The sequence below is a fragment of the Sciurus carolinensis genome, chromosome 8 (assembly GCF_902686445.1).
Source record: "Sciurus carolinensis chromosome 8, mSciCar1.2, whole genome shotgun sequence".
Classification (NCBI taxonomy): Eukaryota; Metazoa; Chordata; class Mammalia; order Rodentia; family Sciuridae; genus Sciurus; species Sciurus carolinensis.
Genome location: NC_062220.1, coordinates 47,316,874 through 47,344,762, shown reverse-complemented (window position 1 = coordinate 47,344,762; position 27,889 = coordinate 47,316,874). Strand labels below are relative to the sequence as shown.

At 40.1% G+C, this 27,889-nt stretch overlaps 1 protein-coding gene across 1 annotated transcript; it reads right to left on the bottom strand.

Moving 5' to 3' along the window:
- Window positions 1–1,214: 1,214 nt before the first annotated feature.
- Window positions 1,215–26,771, bottom strand: Pon1 (paraoxonase 1). The gene is made up of 9 exons (XM_047562551.1): window positions 26,616–26,771; window positions 20,760–20,830; window positions 18,950–19,005; window positions 18,420–18,588; window positions 14,336–14,462; window positions 10,842–11,042; window positions 8,681–8,762; window positions 4,760–4,888; window positions 1,215–1,607 (listed from the first exon to the last, which is right to left on the bottom strand). Exons 1-9 carry the CDS (start codon window positions 26,687–26,689, stop codon window positions 1,449–1,451), a joined length of 1,068 nt encoding a protein of 355 aa, XP_047418507.1. The 5' UTR covers window positions 26,690–26,771; the 3' UTR covers window positions 1,215–1,448.
- Window positions 26,772–27,889: the final 1,118 nt, after the last annotated feature.

Here is a 27,889-nt window from a genome sequence, read left to right as displayed (position 1 = left end):
GCAAGAGATTCTTTTTGAAGGAAATTTTGTTTTGTTTTGTTTTTGTTTTCCTAAGCACCACTTGTTGATAGTGACAAGAAGTTATTTCCTGAACTGTGAATAGATGGTATCACTGAGTAATAGCACTCAAAAGACACTTGGTATTGTGCTGCCAGAAATGGTGGCCAAAATAACATGAAACCTGATGTAAGGAAAGTTTTTTGATCAAAACGAAAATATTTTTTATTAAATCAGTGGCTCAGTGGTCTTAAAATTGACAGTTCTCAATTTATTGGCAAAACATTTTTCCCAAAATGCTGGGCCAAAATCACAACACCAACCATGTGACAAGTGCCTTCAAAACACTTAGTTTCTAAAGTGACTGCGTTACTGTCCAAGAGAAAGAATCTGGCATTAAAGTCCTATCTTCAAAACAGACAAATAAATGAGGTGCATTAACCTTTTTATGTCAGCTTTCACAACAAAATGATCAAGTCATGTTTTCCTAGTTGTGTCCTTGGACAATGACCAAAGTGGTGGTTGATCTTTTCTGACTTTTATTTGTTTGCATTTCCTTTTTTTTTTTTTTTTTTTTTTCCTTCTCAGTTTCCACAGCAAGTTAGAATAGGGGAAAATAACAACAACAACAACAAAAACAAACAAAAAATACCTCTTCCTCCACTGAACAGCAAAATCATCTTTGGGACACTTAACAGTACCTGACTTAATTACTACATTCTGTGCCCAGTCTTTGGAGTGAGCAAATTCCCTCCTTACCCAGGGCAATGAAATTTAAAAGATAATGTGTGCCAAGACAACAGACACTCATAATTTTCAGGTGTGATACCATTCCCAAGAATTTTGGGATTTTCCCATATGCCCTTGCCACAGGAGAATTGAAGAAGACAGAATAAAAGGAGAGCACTGCTAAAACTGGCTACTGTTTCCTGAGAAAGTCACACGCAGAAGGGGCAAGTCTGACAGATTGGGTTCCCCAGTGACTTTGCCAAGGAGGTGTGCTTGGAGGTGGGGGTACCTTGCAGAGCACATTCATGTTCCACCATGCCACCTGGAGTCCCTGAGAACTGGAGTTGTGACACACAGCTCATCCTGCTCTCCTGTTCCCTGAACATGAACTAGCGAAGCAGCCAGACACTCAGGCTTTCGGGGAACCCATTTAAGGAAAGTACCTAATGAGTAACATACAGTTAAATTATTTGAGACCTGACAATTGATATAATAAATTTAGCCATTTTAATGAGAAGGATTTTTTTCACTGGTAAATGAGATTTCCAAGTATTTCAAGACTCATTGGATAGTGTACTGTTGAAAGAGCCTCACTCTCCAGATTTGCTCTCAGTCTCATGATACACAACTAACATCACCTGAGCTCCCTGCAGCCTCTCCGAATGTGGCAAGTGGTGCAAATGATGGGCCCCCACTTTCCATGACTTGGTACAAGTGTCCTGTTAGAGCTCACAGTAAAGTGCTTTGTGGAACACAGTGCCAATCAGCAGTTTCCCCTTGTACACTGAGGCCACTGTGCTGCCTTGCAACACTGTGCCGTTTTCTGCATAAACCAGTGTCACTTTGGGTTCTTCTGTTAAGATGTTCTGGATTCGAAGCACCTATCAAAGAAATAACATGAGCTTAACATTTTTAAAAAGTCACTTAAGACAACTTTAAGCACAGGGTCATTTCTCCATAATACCGCGTATAGTTACATACATTGTATTTTGTATCAAAATTACTCTATATTTAAGATACCTGTTTCCTCATTTGTAAACCATCAGCTTTTGATCATGTGATCCTTAACAATGGTAGTGAGCATATAGACCTACGAGGACTAGGCAGGTCACATGAAAGAGCAGCATAGCCTGGGTACGAGGCATTAGGGAGCAGCAGAGACCATTACCCAGCAAAGTTGAGTGGTTGCCGTGCTGGAATTCAGGTCTGTGTTTTTATATTTTTAGATGCACTAGGAATTTGGATGCTTACCCTTAATTCCTGACTTTTAAATGCAGGCAAGGGGTGAAGGATGTATGACACCCTCCCCACACACCAAACCACCTTTCTGTACCATACTGATCCATTCTTCTGAACTTGAGGTCCAATCTCTAAATGTATAAGATTTTATAAGTTCAATTTCCTTCACTTAGTGGAGAATTTGCATCATCAGCACCACTGCACTGTTACATTAAACTCATATTAAATACTAATATTTGATCATTCTGACAAAAATAACATTTTTATATGATTTGACCTAATATGAAGAGCATTGCACCAAAGAGCAAGACCTGGGTCGTGTCTTGGATCTTTCACTTACCATTTGTTTCTCATCTGCAGAATGAGATGGGTAAGACTAGATTATTTCTAAATTCCCATTCGACTAGGATAAATTACAATGACTTGGAGAAAGGATGTCTACGCACAGAACACCAAGTATGGCTGTCCGGGAAGGCCAATGCCTGAAGATGAAAGGGTCAATGGGGGTGTTCAAAATTACCTTTTTAAAACAGCTGGCACCAGAGACAGATGTCTTAGGAATTTTCCATAGTGTTTGAAATATAGTATTAACTTCAAGGAAATGGTGGTGCACCCTGGCTTAACTAAGCCTCTTGTTAATAAAACTAAATTGCTTTTCTGTTGGGAAGAACATTAGATAATGGATTGTTATTACTTTTTGCTATTCCTCACCAGATCTATCATTGGAGAGGAAACACTTTTTCCAAGGACAACAAACCAAATTCATGCTATAGCAAATGACCCAAGTTCACCAAGTTGCTAACCAGCAAGAATACATTAGAACCCAACATTCTGCTCAGTTCTAAACAGTGAACACTCTCCAGCATACATTTCTTCTATTCTATTAAACACACCATTCAGTGATCCTAATAGCAAAAAATGAGCAAAGGGCGCAAAGGATTGCCATTAACCATGATCATAATTTCCTGTAAACCTAGAGAGAAAAGATATGAGAACCATAATGTAATTGGAAATCCACTTTTGATTTTTTTTAATCCAGGAGACAGTCATTTTTTCTTCCTTTTTGGTGGGGGAGACTGACTTAAACATAAGCTTTTAAAACACTCTGTGGTAGACAAATGTCAAAAAAATGATATCATGTATTCAATATAAATAACAATTATAGTTAGTACATATGGAAAACTCAGAATAGAAAACACCAGATAAGTGATAGTAAATGCCCCAATGCCTATGGTAGAGTGAGCTTCAAATTCTTATTATTTTCATGCAAAATAATCTGCTAAATAAAGATAGTGGACAAAAATATTGGAATCTTTGCATACTATAACTAAGGGGGAAGAAGAGGTCTTCTAAGCCAAAGTAAATTCCAGTAAGTGATTTGCCTCCCCATTCTTTAGGGATCATTCTGAGAGCATGGCTAAGTGTGTTTTGGGGACTGGTCCACTGCATTAACTTGTATATATACAGTCCTCCATATCCATGGATTCCACATCTGCACAGATTCAGCCAGCTTCATATTTGGAAAAAATACTATATATTGAACACATAGATTTTTTTCTTGCCATTCTGGTTCTTTTTTTTTTTTTTTTTTTTTGGTACTGGGGATTGAACTCAGGGCACTTGATCACTGAGCCACATCTCCAGCCCTATTTTGTATTTTATTTAGAGTCAGGGTCTCACTGAGTTGCTTAGTGCCTTGCCATTGCTGAGGCTGGCTTTGAACTCTCCATCCTTCTGCCTCAGATCCTAAGCCACTGGGATTACAGGTGTACACCACTGCACCCAGCTTGTCATTCTTGCCTAGATAATAGCATAGCTATTTATGTAACATTTACATTGTATTAGTTATTATAAGTAATCAAGAGTGATTTATATGGGAGAATGTGTGTAGGTTACATGCAAATATTTTTCAATTTTGTGTGAGGGACTCAAGCATCTGTGGATTTTGTAACCATGTGGTACTGGAACCAATCTGTCACAGAATTGAGAGAGACTGTTCTGACACTCAGAAAGGAGGAGTTGAACAGGAAGGCAGGTAACAAAGAGTTAAACCATTGTAGTGTGGCATGATTATGTTTCTAAAACTATTGTGAATTTCCAAGTTGGAGAAATTTGCTATTGAAATGAAGATATGGACCGATCCAGTGCTGGATCTCCTCAACCCAGCCTGCAAGCCCACACCCCATTCTGCTCTGACTTAACCAAGGCCTGCTTTGGGGGGTTCCTGTGCTCTCAATCTCCAAAACCAGCAGCAGTGGTCGGACTGAGAGGGAGCTGGGGTATGTATGCTCCAGCAGTACTCCCCGTGGTATTGCTGTTGGTTGGCCACATCCCTCAACCACGAGCCTGTTCCTCTCAGATGACCCTCTCCACACACCACATCACATATCACTCCTTTTTATTATTATTTTTATTTTTTTTTGGCAGTGCTGGAGATCATGCACTCTGCCACCAAGCTACATCACCAGTTCACTGCTCCCTTCTTGTTCTTGATTTTTCCTCATTTCCTGCCCACTTGCTAGCCTTCAGGTCCTGCATTATCCCTGGTTGATGTCCCTACACTATGCCCCCATCTTTGTAGACAATGCCTTTATTAAACTCCCCTCGAAATAACCAGTTTAAATGTACCACATCTGTTTCCTGCTTAGACTCTGACCAAAACACATCTGAAAGTTCTTTTTATTTCTGATCATTCTGATCATCTATCCATGTCCCCTTTTTTATTTGCACACAGAATTGAGAACTATGTTTGCTGGAAATAAGGTCACTGATCTAGTTCACTTTTCAAACTAACCTCTGAGGCAGGAGGATTCTCTGCATCATAGAAGAAAATCTTCATACCATTGGGATGGCAACCAATCCAAAGGTCTCCTGTCACGGGGTCCACTGATATGTTATCCACAAGCGTGTCAAAGTCAAGGGACTTCCAAGTTTAAGCGCAAGGAGAGAACAAAAGACAGGAAGTGAGAGAAATTGAGAAGTGCTGCAGCAATATACCTGGGAAAACTATCCTCTCTTCCTTGGTCACTACACTGCTGCTTCTGGGGACATAATAATTCTATACGATTCCAATAGCACTCAGGGAATTCCTCTGGCCTGCCCTCTATGCTCGTATTTTGTTGGTTTCCAGGACAGCAGGGGAAAGATTCATAAAGAGGAAAAAAAAAAAAAACTTGAAAATTAAACAAAATCATTTGTGTTAACATCTGTGCCTAAATCTAAGACTTTTTTTTAAGTGTTAAATGCAGCATAAAGCAGTTCCTTCTAAAATGGCATGTGCAAATGATTATTTTTACAAGAATTCATAAAACAACCAGGAAATGTAGATACACATTTCTGATGTGAACATGGATGAAATGTAGGGTCTTTCATGGCTAATCATAGGCTGTGCAGCCAGGGAAGAAATGATCATCCAGGGTCTAATTTTTGCCTTGGAGTTGAGGAAAAGTTTGTTCTTTAGTTTCTTAATGTTATTCAACTCCCTGTTCTTCTGCTGTTTATTCTCTAAATATAAGTTGCAAGCGTGTGATGACTGCCCAGATTGCTGTCGAGGCTTTGTACCAGTATCATAAATAATACCAACGATTCTTAATTCCACCATTCATCATCTTGGCTGCCTTCTACCGGAAAGAAATCCCATCTATTTGTTTACCTCTAACTCTCATCAGAGAAACAATATCTACTGCATACCTCAGAGTCCAGCGTACCTCAGTGCCCAGGGACCCTGTAAATAACTGGTCGTGACTCACTGCAAAGGCCAGAGCGTGGGCAGGCAGCTGCAGCCAACCACCGCGGCCCTCTGCTTCCTACTGAAAATGAGAGCTGTCCCCACATGTCCTCAAAGGGATTAGAGGATTCTAGCAACACAGCAGAGCTTCATTCTCATTGTCACGCAGGGATGGCACTCCTTACTTAGCCTGGAAACAGGCAAGATTAGCCAGAGAAGATGGCTGAGCAAGCACCCCCTGGTCAAGATCAGCTCCAGGCTTCCTCCTCCCCTGTCCCCACATGTGTCTCAGTGTCGGCACATGGCTCTGGTACATTAGATTGTGTAAGTGAGGTAAATGTGTGTCTCCAGGATCCATTATTGTCTTTGGATGGGGTATAGCCAATTGGTGAATTCCATGGTGCATGAAAGTCAGGTGACATGAGAGTTGGAGGTGGAAGTGGGAAAAGGACCTATAGCCTGGAATCCCACCCATTCCACGTGAAAGGACTGAGCTCCTACTGTGTACTCGGTGAGGAGCTCATCACCTGGAAAGTACCCAGCAGTACCAAGGAAGAGCGAGCCAATGGTGCAGCAGGAAGCCCAGCCTGGGTGTAGAAATAAACTATTGCTTTGCAAATGTGTGATTCCCAGCCATCCCAGCTCATCACAGTGGACATGTGTATCACACCTCACAGTCCCACTAAGACAAGTGGAAGACTGTCCTCTCCTTGATCAAGGAAATAAATTATTCCCTGTGGGAAAAACCGTATTCTCTGTTAACAAATATCCTGAGATTTAGAAAATTGAAGTTCACTGAGGTAGACTAATTTGTGGACTCTGAGAATCTTTTTTGGAAGAAAATGAGCATTCCTTTTATTGTGGTAAAATGTACATATCATAAAATTTATTATCTAGACTGTTCTTATCTGTACAACTCCATGACATACATAAGTTCACGATGTCACGTAACCATCACCTCCATCTTTAGAACTTTTAATCATCCCAAACAGAAGCTCTGTAAACATTAAACAATAACTCCCCATCTGCCTTTTCTCCCAGTCCTGTTGACTACCATTCTACTTTCTGTTTCTATGAATTTGCCTGTTCTAGGTACTTTGGATCAGTGAAATCACAATATCACTCCTTTTGTGTCTAGCTTACTCATGTTGTATCGTGTATCAGAATATCATTCCTTTTTTTGAGGGGAAGTGGGGTGCTGGGGGTTGAACTCAGGGACTCTTGACCACTGAGCCACATCCCCTGCCCTATTTTGTATTTCGTTTAGAGACAAAACTCAGGGTCTCACTGAGTTGTTTAGTGCCTTGCTTTTGCTGAGGCTGACTTCGAACTCAAGATCCTCTTGCCTCAGCCTCCCAAACCTCTGGGATTAGCACATCATTCCTTTTTGAAGCCAGATAATATTCCACTGTGTGGGCATAACCCATGTTGGAAGGACATAAGCATGAATATACCTCATTATAAAAATTTACAATTAGCCCCAGCTACTTTATCAAATTATGTGGCATTCTGAGGTGTTAATTAATATGATCTTTCAAGAGAAAGAATTGAATTACATTTGAGGGGCTGGCCTCTGCTGGGTTGGTTTCTATGAAGTGAAACAGGCTTGGTCTGTTGCCCAAACTGGGATCCCAATCAGAAACAAGGCTTGCCTTCAAGCTGGCCTGGGCAGGAGCAGAACTCCAGCACTCTGCGGGCGGAATGTGTCTTGGATTGGGTTCTACTATAAAATTCTTTAACTTTCAGCTTACAGAAGTACCTATTGTTAAACCACAGTTTGTTTTTATTCCCTCAGCCAGTATGAGTCTGCAAAGTTCCATTTTACTTCAGCTAATACCAAACCAGTCCTGTCAATGATTCTTAATGTCAAACACGATGTTACATTTGAAGTCACTTTCAAGTAATTTTCTCTGAGTGAGGCCCGTCATGACAGTGCTTGAATGTGCTGACGGGAACAGTTCTGAGACTGGAGAGACAGTGCCACACTCTGCGTGTGGGCGCAGGACAGCAGTGCCTTGCGGTTTTGCAGGGCTAGGCCTACTGTCATAATGGTCCACTGTGCTCATAGTTTTTCTTTCCTCTCCTTTGTGTTTTAACCCCTTTTGACCCAAACCTTCAACCTGAACCAGAATTGAAGGGGGCAGAGGGTGAACCCCTGATACTTACCCAGCCCCACCATATTAATTGAACAAGTATTTGTTGAATGCCTACTAAGTGTTGAGAATTGTTGCAGGAACAATCAAAAAAAAATGTTGGTACAGTATGTTGGTAGTAAATGCTGAAAGCAATGATAAAGCAGTAGAAGAGCTAGGAAATATGTGGAGTGGGTCCCAGGTCAATTAGCTGGTGAGGAAAGGTCTTGCTGAGGTGACATTTCAGTAAAAACTGGAAGGTAATGAAAGAGGCAGTCATGGAGACATGTTCCCAAGCAGAGGGAGCAGTGCCCCGTCCTGAGGCAGGGCTATGCCTGGGGAGCCCCAGGACCATCCTGAGGCAGGAGAGGTAGAGGTGGTCGGGGATAAAGGCTGAGAGTTGATGGATGCCCAGGTCACACGGTGGCCACTGTGAGCACATAGCCTTTATAGGTATTGCAGATGAAAGTTCTACATGAAACACAGGTTGGGGCTGTTTCTTGACTTTTCTATCAACAGAGAGGAAAAAAGAAAAGGGGAGAGAAAAAGAGAGAGAAAGAAGGAGAAGGGAGAAAGAGGGAGAGAAGAGGGACTTGCAAACACAATCCAAACTTAAATTCACTGGGACAGAAAGAATCAAAGTCTCACAGGTGAGGTGTGGCTTGCTGTTCCCACTCCACAGTTGAGTCAAAGTGAGCAACAGACATGAAATGGTGGGGATGGCTCTTAATAAAGAAGTGAAGAATTGGTTCTCACCTGCTCCAATTAGACAATTCTTTTTTCCTCACTTTTAATTTCACAAATCAATTAGAATCTAATTATCACTCTGCAAACTTATAGTGTTAATACATCTTACCTTCAATGGAGTTAAAGTCCAATTAGCGTGCTTTTCATACACATGAATCTTATGAGCCAGCAACTCAGATATGTAGACATACCTTCAAAGAAGCAAGAACTGCATCAAAGCGCTTGAGGTAATGCAATTCAGAAGGTTACGGGAGTCGTGACAGCTCTTCCCAGGGAAGAACTTTGCCTCTAGACTGGAAAATGGCACACATCTCAAAGCACTAAATTGTGAAAGAACTCAATGAGTTCACAGTGCACCAAGGGGTTTAATCTCTGAGAAATTAATCCTAAAGGTGGGAACCAACTAATCCCTGATCAGCCCTAACACAAGCTTTTAATATCTGGGAGAAAGTTATCTTTCCATGTAGTGGAGGGTCCCAGGTTCTGTATTTTAGAGGACAGGAAGTTCTCCCTCTGGGAAGCTGCAGGAAAGCCCTTCGGCAGCAGTTCCCTGTTTAAGGCCAGAAAAAATACGAGAGAAGTCAAGATGCTTGGCCTAGATGGAGAGAAGTCCTCCTCACCCTCTGTCCTGAGCCTGGTCCCAACCCTGCGGGGTCAATATTTTTCAGGGTACAACACCAAACACCATTAAGACTGCTGGTTAGCTAAGCACAGTGCATCCCAAAACAAGAAGAGATACGATGATATGATTATCTTCCATCATTAAAACCAAGGGACAATACGAATATTTGAAAAGTGTCCTTGCTTCTTCTTCATGATACAACATGAGGAAAGGTATAGATGGATGGATGTATAGTTTATATATATATATATATATGTATGTATATATATATATGTGTGTGTGTGTGTGTGTGTGTGTGTGTGTATGTGCCAATGCCACCTACAGTGTGGTCCCCAGATCTATACTGGTCTGTGAATCATTACAAGGCTGCCATGAGATAATATTGTAAATCAACCACATCACTAAGCAAGCCACTGAGTTAAGATCTTTCTAGTAGTGTATGTATATGTGTGTATATATATAAATATATATCGCATATTTTCCCATGTATAATATATATATTTCCCATCTATATAATATATATACACAATATATTTGTTTCTTGTGTATGTAATATATATATACATTTTTCCATGTATATGTATGTATATATAATACACACTGAAAAATGTATAGGTATATGATATTACAATTTTTATAATTATACTACAGCTTGCTTTTAAATAAGAAAAAATGTGGATAGTTATTTCACACAGTTAGTTCCCATCTTAAATAAAGAGTGCTTCTTTTTTTTTTTTTTTTTTTTGGAAAGTCTCCATAGCAATCATTTAAGGCATTTTTATTAGGAGGTAAGTGGAGACAGGCCACACCCCATATTGAAAAGAGCCCCAGAATCTCAGTATTTTAAGTAGAAAACACCCCCCACCAACTTAAAAGTTCCTGTTATACATATGGTTACATATATGAAATATATATATTTGTTTAATATGTATTAAGTAAAATTCAGAATGATTTTACTTAATTATCTTTGAGGATGGGAGAAGATCAAAATAAATGTGAGTAGTATAAAATATATTTGAAGCATTTTAATTAAATACAACATGATAACTCATGTTTGCTAACACTATAAAATAAATTGTTTTAATCAAACAGTATGCAATAACCCCTATTAATAATGTATTTCCTTTTAAATTCATTTGTATATATTCTGTAGTAATGGTTCAATATTTGAGTGTATATTGCTCCTAAAATACAAATAAATATTTAATTAAAAAAAAAAAAGACTCTTTTCATTGAAGACTCTCTTGATGAAGAAAGCACTGCTTAATTTACATTTTGGTGCAGGCTCCTCATCTTGTCACAGATCAGTACTATAGATATTTATACACCTATGTATTTTTAATTTCCTTATACACTCAAAAACCTTCCTTCCAAACAAAGCTGTTTTGGTACTATTAAATGCTTACTATGGTTTCCCCTCTTGAAATGCACTTTTTTCTTTCCTTAAATAAAAACACATTATACCTTCACAAATGTAAATGTCTGATCTGATCAATTTTACCCTTGAAGAATTAAGAAATTTTGCTTTTTTTCTAATTTCATCTTCCTAAGACAACATGTATTAGGTCACTTCAAAAGTGACACAACATTCTAAAGACATCTAATGAGAGCCTGTGTAAATCCATCGCATTGTGAAGAATGCACATACTTGCCATCAGGCGAAATGTTGATTCCATTAGCAAAATCGAATCCTTCTGCCACCACTCGAACTTCACTGGGACTATAGTAAACCACATACGACCAGGCTAAACCCAAGTACATCTCCCAGGATCGTAGGTATGGGTCAGTAAAATAGTGATCATTCGTGGCATAAAAGTGCTCAGGTCCCACAGCGACAATATCGTTCACACTACAATTAAAACACATAATATATACAGGTGAAGGTACTGTAGAGTGCAAGCTTGTGAGCTGGCATTCATTCGTGTCTGTTCCTAAAATCAAGGTATGAGATGAGCTGTCGCTCTAGCTCTATGGCACAGAATCAATGTGAAATCAGTCCCTCTTCTCCCATCCTCAGAGATAATGAATTGCAGGTTGGGGTTGTGGCTCAGTGGTGGAGCACCTGCCTAGCACACGTGAAGCACTGGGCTCGATCCTCAGCACCGCATAAAATAAATAAATAAAATAAAGATATCGTGTCCATCTACAACTAAAAAAATATTTTAAAAAAATATAATAAATTACTCTAAGAAATCCTAAGAGGTGATAATAGCACTGTAACATAAAAATCCTATTTGCTATACCTTAAAAGTGAAGGCAAGGTGTGGGTGGGTATAAATTCAGTGGACATTAAATTAGGCCATAGCATAATTGTCACGGCAAGATGAATCTGCTCACATGGAGCTGGCTCCTATCAGTCTAGACATCAAAAGGCAATGAAAAACAAACAAACAACCACCACCAGAAAAGTCCACTGAACTGGCAACCTGGAGACTTGCGTTTTAGTTAAATCTTTTCTACCTTAGCTATGCAATTTAGGGAAAATCAGACCTTCCATGTGTCAGGCCCTCAGTTTCCTTATCTGTGAAAGGAGGATGATAGACTGATCTATCTTCCAACCTTGAAGTTCCATGACTCTAAACGGAATAAGATGGCCGTGAACAAGAAAGCTCAGAAATAGGATGCTTGCCTATTTTCTTTTCGATTAGGATTCTCTGTTTCTGAAAATGTAAGATATATGAGTCTATTTTTCTGCTTTAATAGGTACAATAGCAAACACATAAGTGAGTCATTCTTTGCTGATTGAGATGACAGAAGTTCCCCGGGGCCATGATCTGAGAGAAAATTATCCTTGCTCTATCGCAGACTGCGTAATGGCCAGTGCATCAGCTCTGACACAGCTCTGGGCTCCTGGGCGAACGAGACAAGAATGCAGAACCTCAGTTTTCTCATCTGTTAAGAGAGGTTAAGTGATTTTCCCAAAGTCATATAGCTCATTAGTAGAAGACCAAGGGTCAAAATCTTAATTTGTGGAATTTCAGTAGGAATTACAATGAGACAATGCCTGTTGTGTGCTTTGCGCAGAGCCTAACACCCAATAAATCCTCAATCAATGGGAGTCACTATTACTACATGGAAAAAGGTCTTGGGGTTTAGGATTAGTACAGGCTCCAGACATAAATCTGCAAGCTGGTTCTACTTTCAGTTTCTTAAAAATAAATTTCTGAAATTAGTATGTTTTCCTACCAGTTGCCTGCTTTTCGTAAAAAGCAGCCTTGTGGATTGGTTTAGAGCAAGAGCTTTGAAATCCGATAAACTGCTTGAATCTGACCCTGCTTGCTATCGTCCCAACATGGCACCAAAGCATGTCAGTAAACTTTGAGCCACTTTTCTGAATGTCAGTTTTCCCTCTGTACCTTGAAAGGCTAGGGTAAGAATGAAAAAAAAAAAAAAAAAATGAGTATAAAGGCCTTGTCACCATGCCTAGCATATAGTAAGTGACCAGTAATAATAACAGTTGTGACATTATGAATAAGAGCAGGCTGAAAACAGATCTAGTAATTGGAATATTAATAACATAAACAGCCATCAACCACAAAGCAAAATTACACATGGCTAAATTCTATTTAATTGTGGCACTAGGGTTCCTTTTAGTCAGGTTCTATGCTGCTGAAAACCAATATCTTTGCAACTTGACCAGAAAAAAACAAAAACAAAAACAAACAAACAAAAAAACCCTCCTGATCTGGGAAACTGGACAAACATGAGGTTTCTGAGATTAAATGGTGAAAAAAAATCAAATAAATTTTCACTATTTCCTAGTGGTTCAGAAAACTAATTTGGGACTCACACTGTCAGGACCACAATCTCAGCTCCACCATCAACTAATGGTGTCATTGGAGGTATCTTAACAAATACTCCAGGCCTCAAACTTTTTAAATCCACAATGGGCATGACAATAATACCCAATTATGAAGGGTTTCATAAAAAGTCACTCAAGTAATCTGTTCAAATTGGTTAGTGCAGCACCTGATTTAGAGCTGAAGTTTATTAAGTTGTTATTGCTATTATTATTGTGATTTGTCCAGTTTTGCCATCTTGGTATACTTTACATTCTTCAAACACTCAGTGATCTCATTTCTCTCCAAAATATCTTTGCTGAATAAACTCTTCCATCCCAAATCTGTTCTCTTAACTTGAACTCATCTTGGGGGTACAGAAAAAGTCCCTGGTCTTCCTTCCTACTTAGCTGCTAACTAATTGGTCAACCATCATGCAGTAAATCAGTTTCTTTCAAATCTCATTTTCCTCATCCTCAAAACCATCAGATAAGAAAGGAGAGGAAGAGGCACAGGCATCTTACATGCTAAGCCCTTTCCTAGGTGCCTGCAAAGAGTGCAAATCTAGGTTTATGAATACTGAGGTGGTTGAATGCTATACTTTAATTATGCAAGTAGGGGTTGGGATTCTAAAAAAAATATAATTAGGAAGTAATCATTATTTTTGGAAGGCAGTGTCAGATGGTTGTGCTAAATTCATATTAGCATCGAAAACCAAATCTTCATAAGGCAAATGAGGAAGTTGACTTTGGGTTGGGTTGACCAGGATTGAGAATCCTTGGGTGTTTTCCTTTCTTATTGTGTTGTATTGTCACGGAGTCTAGTACGCTGCCGAGTGTCCCCATAGATCTGCTACTGCAGGAGCTGTGCCCAACTAGTCTAGTACGCTGCCGAGTGTCCCCATAGATCTGCTACTGCAGGAGCTGTGCCCAACTAAACAACAGTTAAGCCAACAAAGGAAGGATTTAGATGCACTGGATTTGGGGTCTCTCTTAGATATTTTGAATTTGCAAAAGCTAAGAATCTATTTTTTTAATACAAATAAGTAAATAAGTTCAAGATGTGGAATTCATCCATAAAGCCTCTTTAGGTTTGGAATACTCAGTCTGATCTTGGAGAGGAGCAGAATTTTTTCTTTGTAAAAACTTGGATGGAGATCCTGAAATGAGGAGCCCAAGAAATGAGATCATAGAAGAATGGACTTCTCTGAGGGGCTAGAGTCATTAGAATGTTCTGCAGAAAAACATGCTTTGTGGTTATCGGAAGGGAGAGTTGAACGTGCTCTGGCCACAATGAAAAGGTAAAAGTGGATGAACCATTTGCTGATGCTAAAGGAGAATACACACGTGAGCTATCTCAGCACCTAGGCAGAAGTCTGTGTCTGATGGTTTTCAGATGCAAAAGTGATTTTTCTTCTTCTTGAAATTTAAACAACTCCACTGTGGACTTGAAATCTGGATGGTTCACCACCAGCAGGTACACAGCATTATCTGAGAGAAGATTAAAAACAAAAATTGAAACATTAACTGAGCTCTCAGCTGTCAGCTCCATCTCCAAAAAGCAATTGCAACCCACCTCCAACTAGTACTTAGGATGTCAGGCAGATGGAATATTTTCATCTCTTGGTAGAGAGAACATTCGTGATTGCTCCCAAAGAAAAGTGGCTAGAGGAGGAACGAGTGACAGTCTCTAAAAACTCCAAACTCTATTAGAGGGGAAAAAATATTCTCAATTGAAGAATGATCATCACTGACACTAAAACTCCAAAGAACTTGTTAAGCTTTCTAGTCCCAATGCCCTTTGCAAGATGCAGAGTTGACATAGAAGGGATAGAGATGTGGGAACTGTTTAAGAGAGGGTGAGCCCAGGTATAATTTATACCTCGTAAGATGACGAATTCCCTAAAAGAAAGTCAGAGAGACAATAGGAAATGGGACTTTGGAACATGAAGGAAACTGGTGGTCAAAAAGTTGTGATCAGAGTTGGCAAGTGATGTGAGATTCTTCTGATCTTTGCCCTGAGAAGCAGTAGTGAATCTTTAGAAACCTGACATGATCAAACTGGTATTTAAGGAAAATAATGCAGGTTGAACTGAAGAGATTTGAACAGAGAAGCCAGTTGAGATGCTTTTGATGAACTATTCAGCCAACAAGTGTTTATAATAAATGCAAATGTCACGTGAAATGCTATAAAGGAAAAATGAAGCAGGATAAAGAGATGGAGAGTTATGCGATGTGTTCTTCATAGGAGTCAGGAATGTTGTTTCTGATGAAGTGATGTTAGAACAGAGACCTAAATGAGAAAAAAGAGCAACACATTAGGATGTCAGGGGAAAGAGCTTTCTAGGCTAAGGGAAGATGTGTACAAAGGCCCTGAGACAGGCGTTTCCTTGACACATTTACTTAATAGTGAAGCTGTGATTGGAACAGAGTGAAAGAGGCAAAGCTGAAGATTTGGAGGTAGAAAGGCAAGATACGCTTTGTCAGGAATTAGGTAAGGATTCAAGGCTTATTCACTGGAGGCTTGGAGTCAAGGAATAGCAGCAGTAATCCAGGATTGCAGAGAGTAGGGTCTGGACCAGGAGGTAAAACTGACTAGAGAAGAAAGGAAAGGACATGAAAGGCATTTGACAGGAAGCAGCGAAAGACCCTAGTGATAGCTAATGAACAGGTTGGTTAGAAATCAAATATAAAGAAATCATTCGGCCCTTGGTTTTTTTGGGATTGACTAATTTCACTTAGCATCATATTCTCCAACTCCATCCACTTACCTGCAAATGCCATCATTTTATTCTTCTTTATGGCTAAATAATATTCCATTGTGAATATACCATAGTTTCTTTATCCATTCCTCTATTGAAGGGCATCTAGGTTGGTTCCACAATCTAGCTATTGTGAATTGAGCTGCTATAAACATTGATGTGGCTGTGTCACTGATTTTAAGTCCTTTGGGTAAAAACCAAAGGCCTAATGATTTCTCTGATAAGCGAATGATTATACATAACAGGGGATGGAAGGGGGTAAGGGAAGAATGGAGGAAGGATGGATTGTGTAGAGGGAAATGAGGGGTGGGGAGGGGCCGGAGGGGAGGAAAGAGAATGAGACAAGCATCATTACCCTATGTACACGTACGATTACACAAACGATGTGACTACTTGGTGTACAACCAGATAAATGATAGTTGTACCCCATTTATGTACAATGAATCAAAAAATAATTTTAAAAAAGAAAAAAAAATCGAATATAAATAAGAATTTATTTTTTGCAGCTGATTCTACTTCTAGAAAGTTATCCTAAGGAAAGCGTCACAGAGGATTCATGTACAAGAATGTTTCTTTTTCTGGGTGCTGTGGTGCATGCCTGTAATCCCAGCAGCTTGGGAGGCTGAGGCAGGAGGATCACAAGTTCAAAGTTAGCCTCGGCAATTTAGCGAGATCCTAGGCAATTAGCAAGACTCTGTTTCAAAATTTAAAAGAAATGTTGGGGATGGGTCTCAGTGGTTAAGCATTCTGGGTTCAATTTCCAGTACAAGAAAGAAAAAAAGAAAAAAGTTTCTTTCACTACTATTTGTAATAAGCATAAGCCTGGAAATGAACAAAACATCAACAGCTGGACTGTATTACTGTTCTTCCACCCAGTTGGACCCTGAGTGGCCATGGTGAACTAGCTTTAAATGCACTGGCACAAAAAAGAACCACAGCACAGTGTTTAGTGCAAAAGCAACTTATAGGAGAATCTGTGCACTATGGCCCCCATTTTATTCTAAAAGGCATACCCATGCCAAACACTACATTACTTTGCACTGGAAATATTTTTAAAATAAAATTTAATGGTGATGAGTGGATGGAGAGACCATGGAAAGACCATGAATATACATATTCATTTTTCAACACTTCAAATTTCATGTGGCTACAAGAGAAGAACCCAAACTAGTAACTAGTAAGCACCTTCAGTGAAAGAACTGAAAACCTGATAAGAAAATAGTAACGATAACCCACATTTGCAGATATTCTCCTAGAATAGAGGCACAGTGGCCCTGGTCTGAAATTTCTGAAATAGAGAAAATAAAGAGGCAATAAAAAATGAAATTGAAGCTGGATGCAGTGGCATATGCCTGTAATCCCAGAGGCTCGGGAGACTGAGGCAGGAGATCGCGAGTTCAAAGCCAGCCTCAGCAAAAGTGAGGCGCTAAACAACTCAGTGAGACCCTGTCTCTAAATAAAATACAAAATACGGCTGGGGATGTGACTCAGTGGTTGAGTGCTCCTGAGTTCAATCCCCAGTACCAGAAAAAAAAAAAAAAAAAATGGAATTGAACCTCTGGGGGAAATGTCCAAAGAACCAGCAATGAGTGACAAAACCAGGAGCAGAAAAAAATCCTGTAGAGGGAGGGTCAATTCTCTTGAAGGAGAAAGTGGTCAACAATGAAAAGTGAGGTGGAAGAAGGAAGGAATAAAGGAAGGAAGGAAGGAAGGAAGGAAGGAAAGAAGGAAGGAAGGAAGGAAGGAAGGAAGGAAGGAAGGAAGGAAGGAAGGAAGGAAGGAAGGAAAGAAGGAAGGAAGGAAAGAAGGAAGGAAGGAAGGAAGGAAGGAAGGAAGGAAGGGAGAGAGAGAGAAAGGATGTTTGTTAACAAGGACATCACTGATGGATTTCAAGGCAACAATTTTAGCCACCCACAGTGGGGACAGTAGGGAAGAAGTACTGAATGAGGGGCCTTTTGATGAGGAAATGGAGGCAGATGTTGTGATCACCTGGGCCTTTTTATCACCTGGACAACTTTTAATAGGTCTTGCTTCGCAGACCTCCCTCAGAACAATGGAACCAGCACCTCAGGGCCTGGGCCAGGGCACTTGGACTTTAACTCTCCAGGTGTTTCTGTGTCCAGTTGAGGCTGAGGATTATTATAGAGGACAAGATACAGCAGCAAATAGGAAGGAAAATGGGATAAAGTCATGAGGGAGGGAAGAATACACTATGCCGAGGACCAGAGTGAACAGAGTCAGAGGGACAGGAGGGCACGGAGGGTGGCAGGGCTGAGGGAAAGCTGGCCCTGGTGACTTTCTGTCCCTGGATCTATAGGTCACAGAAGACCGAGGACAGAAAAAAACCTATTCCTGTAAACACCTGGTCTTTCAAATTGTTTAAAATAAAATTAAAAAAAAAAAACTATAATGATTAAGGTTGAATGTTTTATTATAACAATTATAGAGATAATGTGAATGTTGGTGTTTTATAAAATTAGGAGCTTTGAAAATCTTAAATATTTTAGCATTCTCAAGCATTTAAGAGGCTTTCAGATATTTAATTAACATAGGGAAGAAGTTTAAAAGCCCAAATATAAGAACGTGATTCATGATTAAGCTTTGGTTGGATGAGAGAAATATTCATTCATTGGCATGTTTTTTTAAAATTTGCTTTTGATTTTCAGTGAACAGTAAATATTGTTACCTTCATCTGTAAATGTGCTAATCCCATGAGGGTTAAATGAAGATAAATCTGATTTACTTCCTGTAATTTCCAACTCCAACACAGCTGGATCTTCTTCATTCAGGTCCATTAGAAGTATTTTTCCAGGCTTATCAGGCTCAAAACTCTTTATGCCAGGATATTTTAATCCCTTAAAAGCATGGAGGAGGAAAAGCTGGCACATCACTAATATCAAATATGACAGATGCAGTGGGAGGCGCATGCGTTCACACTCTGTCTGGGCCCCAAGCGAAGCCTCTTAGCTGCCTGCTGCAATAGGTCCACAGAAGACTCTGGAAGCCACGTGTTCCACCAGCCCACCCCACACAAAACCTCCCATCACCTGCAGTGAAGTCATCTACAACCATGCCACAGCTTCCACCCACAGGAAAGTCTGATGGCTCCATTTTACTTGAAAGTGGATATCGGTACATAGAAGGCATAAGTGCAAGACTTGAGTGACCAGTCCTAGAAATTGTCCTAGAGCACAACAAGTGAAAGAAAACACTCACGGAGCTGATGAAAGCCAGTCCATTAGGCAGTATCTCTAAGTCTTCAGAGCCCACTTCTGCAGAAGAGAGACAGTATGGTTTGCTCGTATTACTGCAGGAAATTGAAGACATTTCTTCTACACTCTGATTCCAAAATGGGGATGTATATTAGCTTTTCTTTGATAGGTTCAGAATAATTCATCCATTCATTTATTCATTCAAATTGATGAGTATGATCATATGGAAATTTTTAAAATATTAATATTAATATTTGTAACACATGTACTTAAAATTTACTCAAAGTATTTGTTCAAATGATGCCCTAGAGCTTTTTGTTCAGAGTCTGAAACCTCTTAAATAAAGTTCATGAACATTCACAAAATGTACAATAGGTGTGATTTTTGAAAAAGCTTGTTGTTTTTCAAAAGATGCAAGCTATAAATATATCTTGATATTTAATAGCTCCATATCAATTAAACTGTTTGAAAACCATATTGAAAATACATGATAGGGCTGGGGAGATAGCTCAGTCGGTAGAGTGCTTGCCTTGTAAGCACAAGGCCCTGGGTTCGATCCCCAGCACCCAAAAAAAAAAAAAAAAGAAAATACATGATTATATTATTATAAATATATTTTATTAGAAATATTTTAATATATCATTATATTTTTAAATATAGTTTAATATTTAATATATTAAATATAAGAAATATTTAAATATATTATATTAGAAATATAAGCAAATTCCAAATGCCTGATTAAATTTTAAATGGGGATGCATTTCAGGTGATTGAGAATATGCACAGGCAATTAATGATATCAATAACATATCACTCTTTTCAAGTTTGTTATGCTTTCAATATGTATAAAATTTTTAAATTTTAATTAATCTGAAGACAAACTACTTGGTTTTGTATTCATGCTCTTAATAGAGATGAATGCTTTTCAACTACCTAATGATATTCGATATCAATATCATATTTTTCTAGAAAAAGATTGTGCCCTCAGGTAACTGACCAAGTTTAATGATACTAACTGAAGGAGTCTTCTGGCATTGCCTTCTGAATTGTAGCCAACTGAGATAAATAACTCTAAAAACAAACAAAAACACCACCCAGCCGAAACCATAACAAAAGCATAAATCAAGCAAACTGTCCTCAAATAACAAAGCTGGTTGGTTGAAACCAGACAAGGAGTTGAGCTCTGGGACACTCTGTGGGTCACTACTCCTGGCCCTTTCTTCTTTGCTGACCAGGCTAGCTTCCCACAGTGGAGGCTAATAATTGCTTTCCCAACTTCCTTTGCAGCTTGGGCCCTAGCCTGTCCTTTGACTCTGACTAATGAGATCTAAGGGGAAATCTGCTGAGAGGTTCTGGGGAAATTTTCCTCTCCAACCTTAAAAGAGATACATGAGGAGAAGCCTTGTGGTAATTACCAAGGCCTGTGAGACCTTTAAAAAAAAAAAAAAAAAAAAAAAAAAAAAAAATATATATATATATATGTGGATTCTCTACTCAGTGCTTTAGCTTCTTCTTCTTTCCTTCTTTTGTTATCTCCTCAGGTTATATTGCCATGAAGTCATACATGGTTCTGACTATTATTTCTGCTCTATTGACCAAACAAAAACAAACAAAACTGCCAACACATTGGCAATATGTTGATGAAGGCAAAAGTCAAGTGACATGATATTTTATAACTAACTACTGACTTAATAAAACTCTCCTGGATCAACATTGGTTGTTTTGAATAAAATTAAACAGGTCTATTGATGAAATAAATGGCAAGATAATATAGTGGCAGTTCAATGAGACAACTTCTCTTCTCACATACATACCAATTCCTTTAACTAAATTACAGTTAGGGAGTTCCACTGGTTTCACTTCACGGAAAGCATTAAGTCGTGTTCTGGGAGGGAGAAAGGAATGAAACAGATAAAACTACTCAGAAGTTAGAATTAGATTGCAGCCCACAAAGGTCTCCTTAACTGTACTTCGCCTTGGTTGCAACCCCATAGTTAGTGGTCCCCAACACCTGCAATTCTTCTACCATGCAAGGTCAGGGCAAGACCAATGGGGAGCAGGGGATACATTTAGTTGCATAAGGACTCCTGTGTGAAGAGATGGATAGATACCCAAAAGGATGCGTAGTGTCTGCTCTATGCGCTGTGCATTTTGGCGGGAATAGCAACTATTTCAATCGTGTACAAAATCCTATGTGGATTGTTGGGTCGAATGGCAACATAGTTCCAATTTCTTCCATGATATTTTAGAATAACTGACAGGTAGGTTTCCATCTATTTGCCCAGCCTGGCTTCACAGTTTGGACTGGACATCTGCTTTCAGATGTAGTACTTGAAAAAATGTAGGTGTGCCTAAAGGATTTGTAACTTCCAAAAATCATATCCAGGTCCAGTCTATAAAAAAGCATTTCTTTCTCCTCTCTCTCTCTCTCTCTCTCTCTCTCTCTCTCTCTCTCTCACACACACACACACACACACACACACACACACACACATACACAGACATCCAAGCCCACATGTATGCACAAACACACACATACACACAAATGACTTATTAAATAGGAGCACATAAACATCATAGGGGAATATTTGAATGAAGGGCAAAAGAAAAACGAACCCATGCGAGAAGGAAGCACCAGCAGAGCCCACAACAGAGCTATGGATGAGGCATTTGAAAAAAAAAAATGGACCACGACATTAGCACAGCCGAGAGATTAAACAACAAATATGTATATTTTTTGAACAAATGATTTCATATAGTCATAGTGAGTAGTGACAATTATTCAAGAATCCTTAGAAATTTTATTTGACTGGGACATTCTTCACTCGCCTCCCTGGCAAGTTAGTCTCATGGGTGGAGGACGGACTGGAGGTGACTAGACACTCTGGGTAAAATCTTATCAACATGATACAAGATGATAAGAATTTGACGTCAATTGATCTTTCATTCATTCATTCAGAAAAAAAGTTTAAATGTTCTTATTATCATGCCATTGACTATCAACCCCATCCACCCTCTAAGACTATCTGGCCTAATGGGCTAGGAAGGGAGTCCATTAATCCACTTTGTAAAAGCATCCCAGTTCTGAGATGAACAAAGAGATGAGGTGGGTTTGGCCTGCAAGGAGATTGTGGAACCCTGAGGGATAGATGTGAAATCAGAAAACAGACTGCAAAGGGAAGTTGGGATCTGCCCTATAACCTGGGAAACTAAAAGGTATTTTAAAAAGGAAATCAGAACTAGTCACAGTGGAATGTACCTGCAGTCCCACCTACTTGGATGCTGAAGTGGGAGGATCACTTGAGCTGAGTCCAGCCTGGGCAACAGAGTAAGACCCAGTCTTTTAAAAAAACAACAACAAAAAACAAAAATTGGAAATCCAATGTCAATCACAGAAGTTTGCAATAAAGGGAAGGTTAAAAGTTATCATAGAGCAGTGGCTTGCATACTTAGTAGACTCAGAATCACATGAGGAAAAGCATTTCACATGGTGCAAACATGCACATGTGTGCATGCACACACACACACACACACACACACATCTAAAACAAGATTCACAAAATGATACCCCAATCCATGTGATGCATTCTTAACTTTTCTACTCAAATCTACTTCATTTATTTAAAAATGTTGATCATGGTCTACTACCATAGACAGGCACTATGATAGACACTAGTTTTGGGGAAATACAATGAATATTCATGGAGTGTCCCCAAGGAACTCCAATGACGATGATGGGGTTCAAAATGTTAAGGGTGAAGGCCATATCCAAGGACAATGCAGAGGGTGGCAGGGGAGGAGAGATCCAATGATACGAAATTGTTGAATGGGCCAAAACTTGTGAAAAAAAGCCCAAGATAGCCAAATTAACTTGTTTTTTTTTTTAGGCTTAAAACCACATAGGAGGAATAAGCATGCTGCCTGGCTTACAAGGTTCGTTAACTGTGACTCGTTCACTGAGTATAGAGAAAGGCAGAACTGTTCAGCACTTTTTAAAATTCAGGCTTCCCTCCCATGGCAAATGATCTCCAGCCTGGACATGGCAGGATAATTACAGTTAACAGGAACCCAGAGTAGGCAAGGAGGCATTAAAGCTGTTCCCGGTTGCTTTGGGCTCCAATTTGTGGCCCAAACAAGTCATATCTCAACAGAGTATCATTGATGCCATAGTTCAGGTACTGTGCATACCCTCATTCACCCTGCAAACACCTCCTTAAGGGTTTGTTATCCCGGATTACAGATAACTGAGATCAGTGGCTTTCCAACACCACATAGTCATGAAGTATCTAAGCTGGGATTGGAACTCAAGTGCAAATGAGAATCTACATTCAACCCTCTAATGAGGCAAAATTTACAAATAACAATGGTAAACAGCTGGAAGAAGCCCCTTGAGGTTCATTGACCTGTGTCACTGTTAATCAGTTCATGTTGTTCAATCTTTTCCTCAAATTATCAGGAAATATCTTGATTAAGTCCAAATGTTCCAGGTCAAAGAGATAAAAGTTCAGTACTGAGACATGTCCTTGATTCACAAGCCTCTGAACTCTGTCCAGAAACCACACAACCTTTACTGTGAACTGTTCTGTGCAAATACATCCTGGCTTCCGGCCAAAGAAAGTGAGGAGCTTTAGCTGAGCATTAAAAAATCTCTCAAATTTGGGTCATAGTCACCCTCAGCAGTCGATTTTCTGTAGCTGCATGGCACACTCCTAGTTCATTCAATAATTCCTTTTTAAGGCCTACTATGTGCCAAGCCACTGGGCTTGTTAAGGCTTGTTAAGAGCTCTCACACATACTTCCTCGTTTAATCTCCTTAACCACCTTTGAGACAAAGGTTTTCCTTGTTTTATAGGTAAGCAAACTGAGGTACAGAGAAGCGAAGTCATTTACATGTCATTGCTTGCTTAGAAGAGCAGAGTTGGGATTTGGAATTAGGTGACATGATACCAAGAACCCTGTTCCCTATATCCCTTTCATACCACCTTTCCATTTGCTAACTCTTTTCCCTCCATCTAGAAGGCCCTTTACCTGCTTACCCATGAGAACAACCAGGATTCTCATGACTTTCCACAGCTTCTTCTGTGGCAGGATTAGTTACTCCTAAGTTTATCCTCATGACCCTTCACCTACATATCTCTCAAGTCTCTTTCAATGTTGCTTTACATTTATCAGTTTTGGGTCTTGTTGCTCCCTGTACACTCTGAAATCAATGAGAAAATACTTTATCTTATTGATTCCTATGAATTCCAGCACCAACGCAGCACTTGCAAGTGAGAGCGGTTGGCAGATGTCCACTGAATTGTTTTGTGGCATTGTTAGGCTAGAACACCAGACCAGGAAAATGTTGTGGGTGCACTGATAGGGGAGACTGGAGGGTTGGTAGGTTATTCATCCTTAGCCTAGGTTCTCAACGAGGTGTAGTAATGTTCAGGTATCATTCACTGGATTTCACAAGTGGATTTTTGAGATCACATACAGCAAGTATAAGAGCTAACAATTATAGGGTACTTATTAAGCAGCAGATTTTATATATATATCCTACTGCAATGTGGTTTATTATTCCATAATTTTCAGGTGGAGAAAAAGGCTCAAATTTTCTTGGTGTAAAGTGGTAAAGTGGCTTGAAAGTCGGAAAAATGAGATCTAAGCCAGGGTCACCACCCTCTATCCACACAGTGTGTTGCCTGGAATGAACCTGAGTGTCAGAAATGAATTGAAAGACTCATGCTAGCTTTGTGGTTTCTTTCTAAATAAAGGAAACAGTGGTTTCATGATGAATAAGGTAGGAACAAGCACCTCCAGGACCTGCACACACCACACCACAAGGGCACTATTTCTATCTTGTCCAAGGCGTTTCCTGGGCTGTGCAGTGTGTACCTCTAAAGGTCACATGTAGCTGACTATAATGATGGGTCAGACAATGATGGTCAGAGACTTGTGGCCCACAGGAGCATTCCCAATCCCTTCCTCTGTAGAGCTCCGGGCCCAGAAACTCAGGAAATCCCGGCAGGCATCCCTTGTATGCTTCCACAAGTTGCCCCCAGCCTGGGCCTATATAATTTCTTGTGAGCCCCCTGCACCCAAACTTACAGTCATCTCTGAATTTAAAAGGTTGTGCCATTCTGGGGACTTGGCTTGCTCCCGATGCAGGTTTCAGGACATCATTGCTTCCCTTTTCTATGTTGGACAGATTCATGATCTTTCTAGAGACTCAGATGCCTTATCTCTAAAATGGGGATAAAGGTCATTTAGTGGTTATCCAGGATCTCTTAATCTGGTTCTAGCATGGATACTGGCAGGATCTGAATATTCCTTACAGAAGTGCATATAAATCTCCTGGGAATTTGTTAAATAATGTCGATCAGGTTCAATAGTATAAGGGGGAGTATGTGTGCTGAGATTCTGCACATCCAGGGAGCTATAATTACCACCCATGCAGCCAGTCCATAGACCCCTCTGACTAGCAAGGCTTTAGGGCCTTATAGAGGGAGGTGCAATCTCCCTTTCTTCCCCTGCCTGGGCTACTCCATGAGGCTCTGTATCATTCTGTATCTCTACGTATAAGCCCATTTGCAGCCAGCAGTACTGTGACCAAAGAAAATTCACATGCTAATATTATGTCATTTAAAAGCCTGAACCACTAACTACTTTTTTCAAATACTTCTCTAATATTTTCTGATTTCAAAAATAACAGAAGAAAAGTCCATGATAAATCAAAAAAACCAATTCTGAATGTGAGCTTCTATTTACTAGTCTGTAAGGTGATAACATTTTTTAAAAATCCAAAAGTTTCCACTATATTAATGTTTTACTTCAGAGTAAATAAGAATTATTTGACTAAGCCTCTGAGACTAGGATGAGCTGTAAACTTTGAACACCTGCAAAAAGTTATCACAAATCTGGTTCATTCTTAAAACACCCCTCCACAGCACCTTAATGACTTATTAAATATTTTGAAGAGAAGCCAGGAACTAACACTTATTGAATAGCTACTCTATCCAAGTTCAGTGTTAGTTACTTCCTATACAAGGTGTATTCCCATTTTCAATTTATTGAGGCAGCAGAGATTTAGAGACGTGAAGTGATCTGCTTGAGTTCTGATACTCAAGGGGAAGAGCCAGAACCTAGGACATCAATTGCAGGCAGCATGGTTCTTTCCTCCCTGCCTAGCATCCACTGGAGCAGGTGGACCACTTCAGGGAGCATCAGATCCTACCGACTTGGGTTCAAGGACAATTGTCTCCCTCAGTTCCGCTTCCAATTGAGCCTCCCCATGACCAGAAGTTTTGGCAGTGGCCAGGCAGCCACGATGAAGGTATCTAATCACAAAACACCAACCCTCATCCCCATTTTTTTTTTTTTTTTTTTTTTTAAGGACAGGTTGAGAAGTGAATCTGTAGTCAAAGCGCTCGGATCTTCACGACATTAACAACTTGACCCATACACCACTGTCAACTGACTTGTCCCATCTTTAAGACCAGGAGCAAGGCTAGGTTTTCAAGTGGCACATGAAACCTGGACAAACATTTATGAAACCTCTGTGGGCTGTACATCCAGCACAGGTCTGTATTTTCTGTTAAGAGCCTGGACCCTACTTTGAGAGTGGGGGTTTTAGGACGCTGGGAGTGGGGAGGAGGGACAGGGGTTGCAGCCTTCACCACCCAACTTACTGGTAAGAAGACCGGTGATCTCTGAAAAGTGCCAATCCCAGCCCCACGAGGGTGAGCACCATCAGCTTCGCCATGGCCTGGGGCACACGGGCGGATGGATGGACTGGTGCACTGGCGGCTAGGAGCTCCAGCCCGCCTGCGGCAGAGCCAGGCTCGGACAGTCCCGGGATTGGCCCGCCGGGCCCCGCCCGCCCCGCCCCACCGCGCCGCGCCCCGCCGCGCCGCGCCGCTGGGTATCAGCCGCTTGACTCACTCCAGCTCCGCGCCTGCAGTCAGAAGTTGCGTCCTTAGAGCCAGGACGCTCTTATTCCCTCAGATTTTATGGAGAAAAGACAGAGACTAGGTCAGGAAACCGAAAGTAAGCAAGTTAGAGAAAACAGGTGTGGGAAAGGAGAGCCGATCTTTTCTGAGCACTTAGTGGTCAAAAGGTCTTAATACTTGTGATTCAGAGGTTCAGTAACTTGATCATGAAGCAGAAAAGAGAGGCGGGGCTGTGGTTGGAGTTCCTAAGATCTCATTCTAATTCTGTTCTCACCAGACCAAGTTTCTTATGTCACCTTCCAACATTTGGGTCTCAAGCGTTTCGTTCTCTCAGTACCCCTCTGACTTTAGAGATCACTTAAAGTCCTCTGTTCATTCATTCCCTCACTCCCATGACATTTACTGAGAATCTGCTATGTGCCAGGCACATCTAGAGATGCTAGGAGACACGACAAAAGTCTTCATCAAGATTATATTGTGGCTCAGTGGTAGAGTGCTTGCCTGGCATGTGTGAGACCCTGGGTTGCATCCTCAGCACCGCATGTAAATTAATTAAATAGAAGATCCATTGACAACTAAGAATATTTTAAAAATGATTGTATTTCAGTGTCCATGAAGGCACCGGCCAAACACAAGGCACTTATAGCAACAGTTAAAAAAACCAATGTAATGGCATACATAATGCTAGGGATAATGCATATGTGTATTCTGCACATAAAAATACACTATCGAGAAAAATAGGTAGGGAAGGGATATTGGGAGTACTAAAGGTGTCATTTAAGAAGGGGGACTTAAGAAAGGCCTCACTGATAAAGGAAGTGAGTAAAGAGGACTGAGCAAGTTGAGGGAAGTGCCTCTGGGCACTCATACTACTCTTGTATTGTGAAGGAATATTTCCTGCTTCACTAAATGCCAGCCCTCCCTTTCTATGAATCCCTTTTCTTCTCTTTTTGTCCCAGTCACACTTCTCTTTTGTAATATCCATCTCTTCTTTTCTGTAATATTCTTGTCGG

Coding starts and splice junctions, on each gene's coding strand:
- Pon1 (XM_047562551.1), bottom strand. CDS start 26,689: ATGGCGAAGCTGATGGTGCTCACCCTCGTGGGGCTGGGATTGGCACTT. Junction 20,831..26,615: donor GATCACCGGTCTTCTTACCA/GTAAGTTGGGTG, acceptor TCTCCCTCCCAG/AACACGACTTAATGCTTTCC. Junction 19,006..20,759: donor TAATTTAGTTAAAGGAATTG/GTATGTATGTGA, acceptor TCTCTTCTGCAG/AAGTGGGCTCTGAAGACTTA.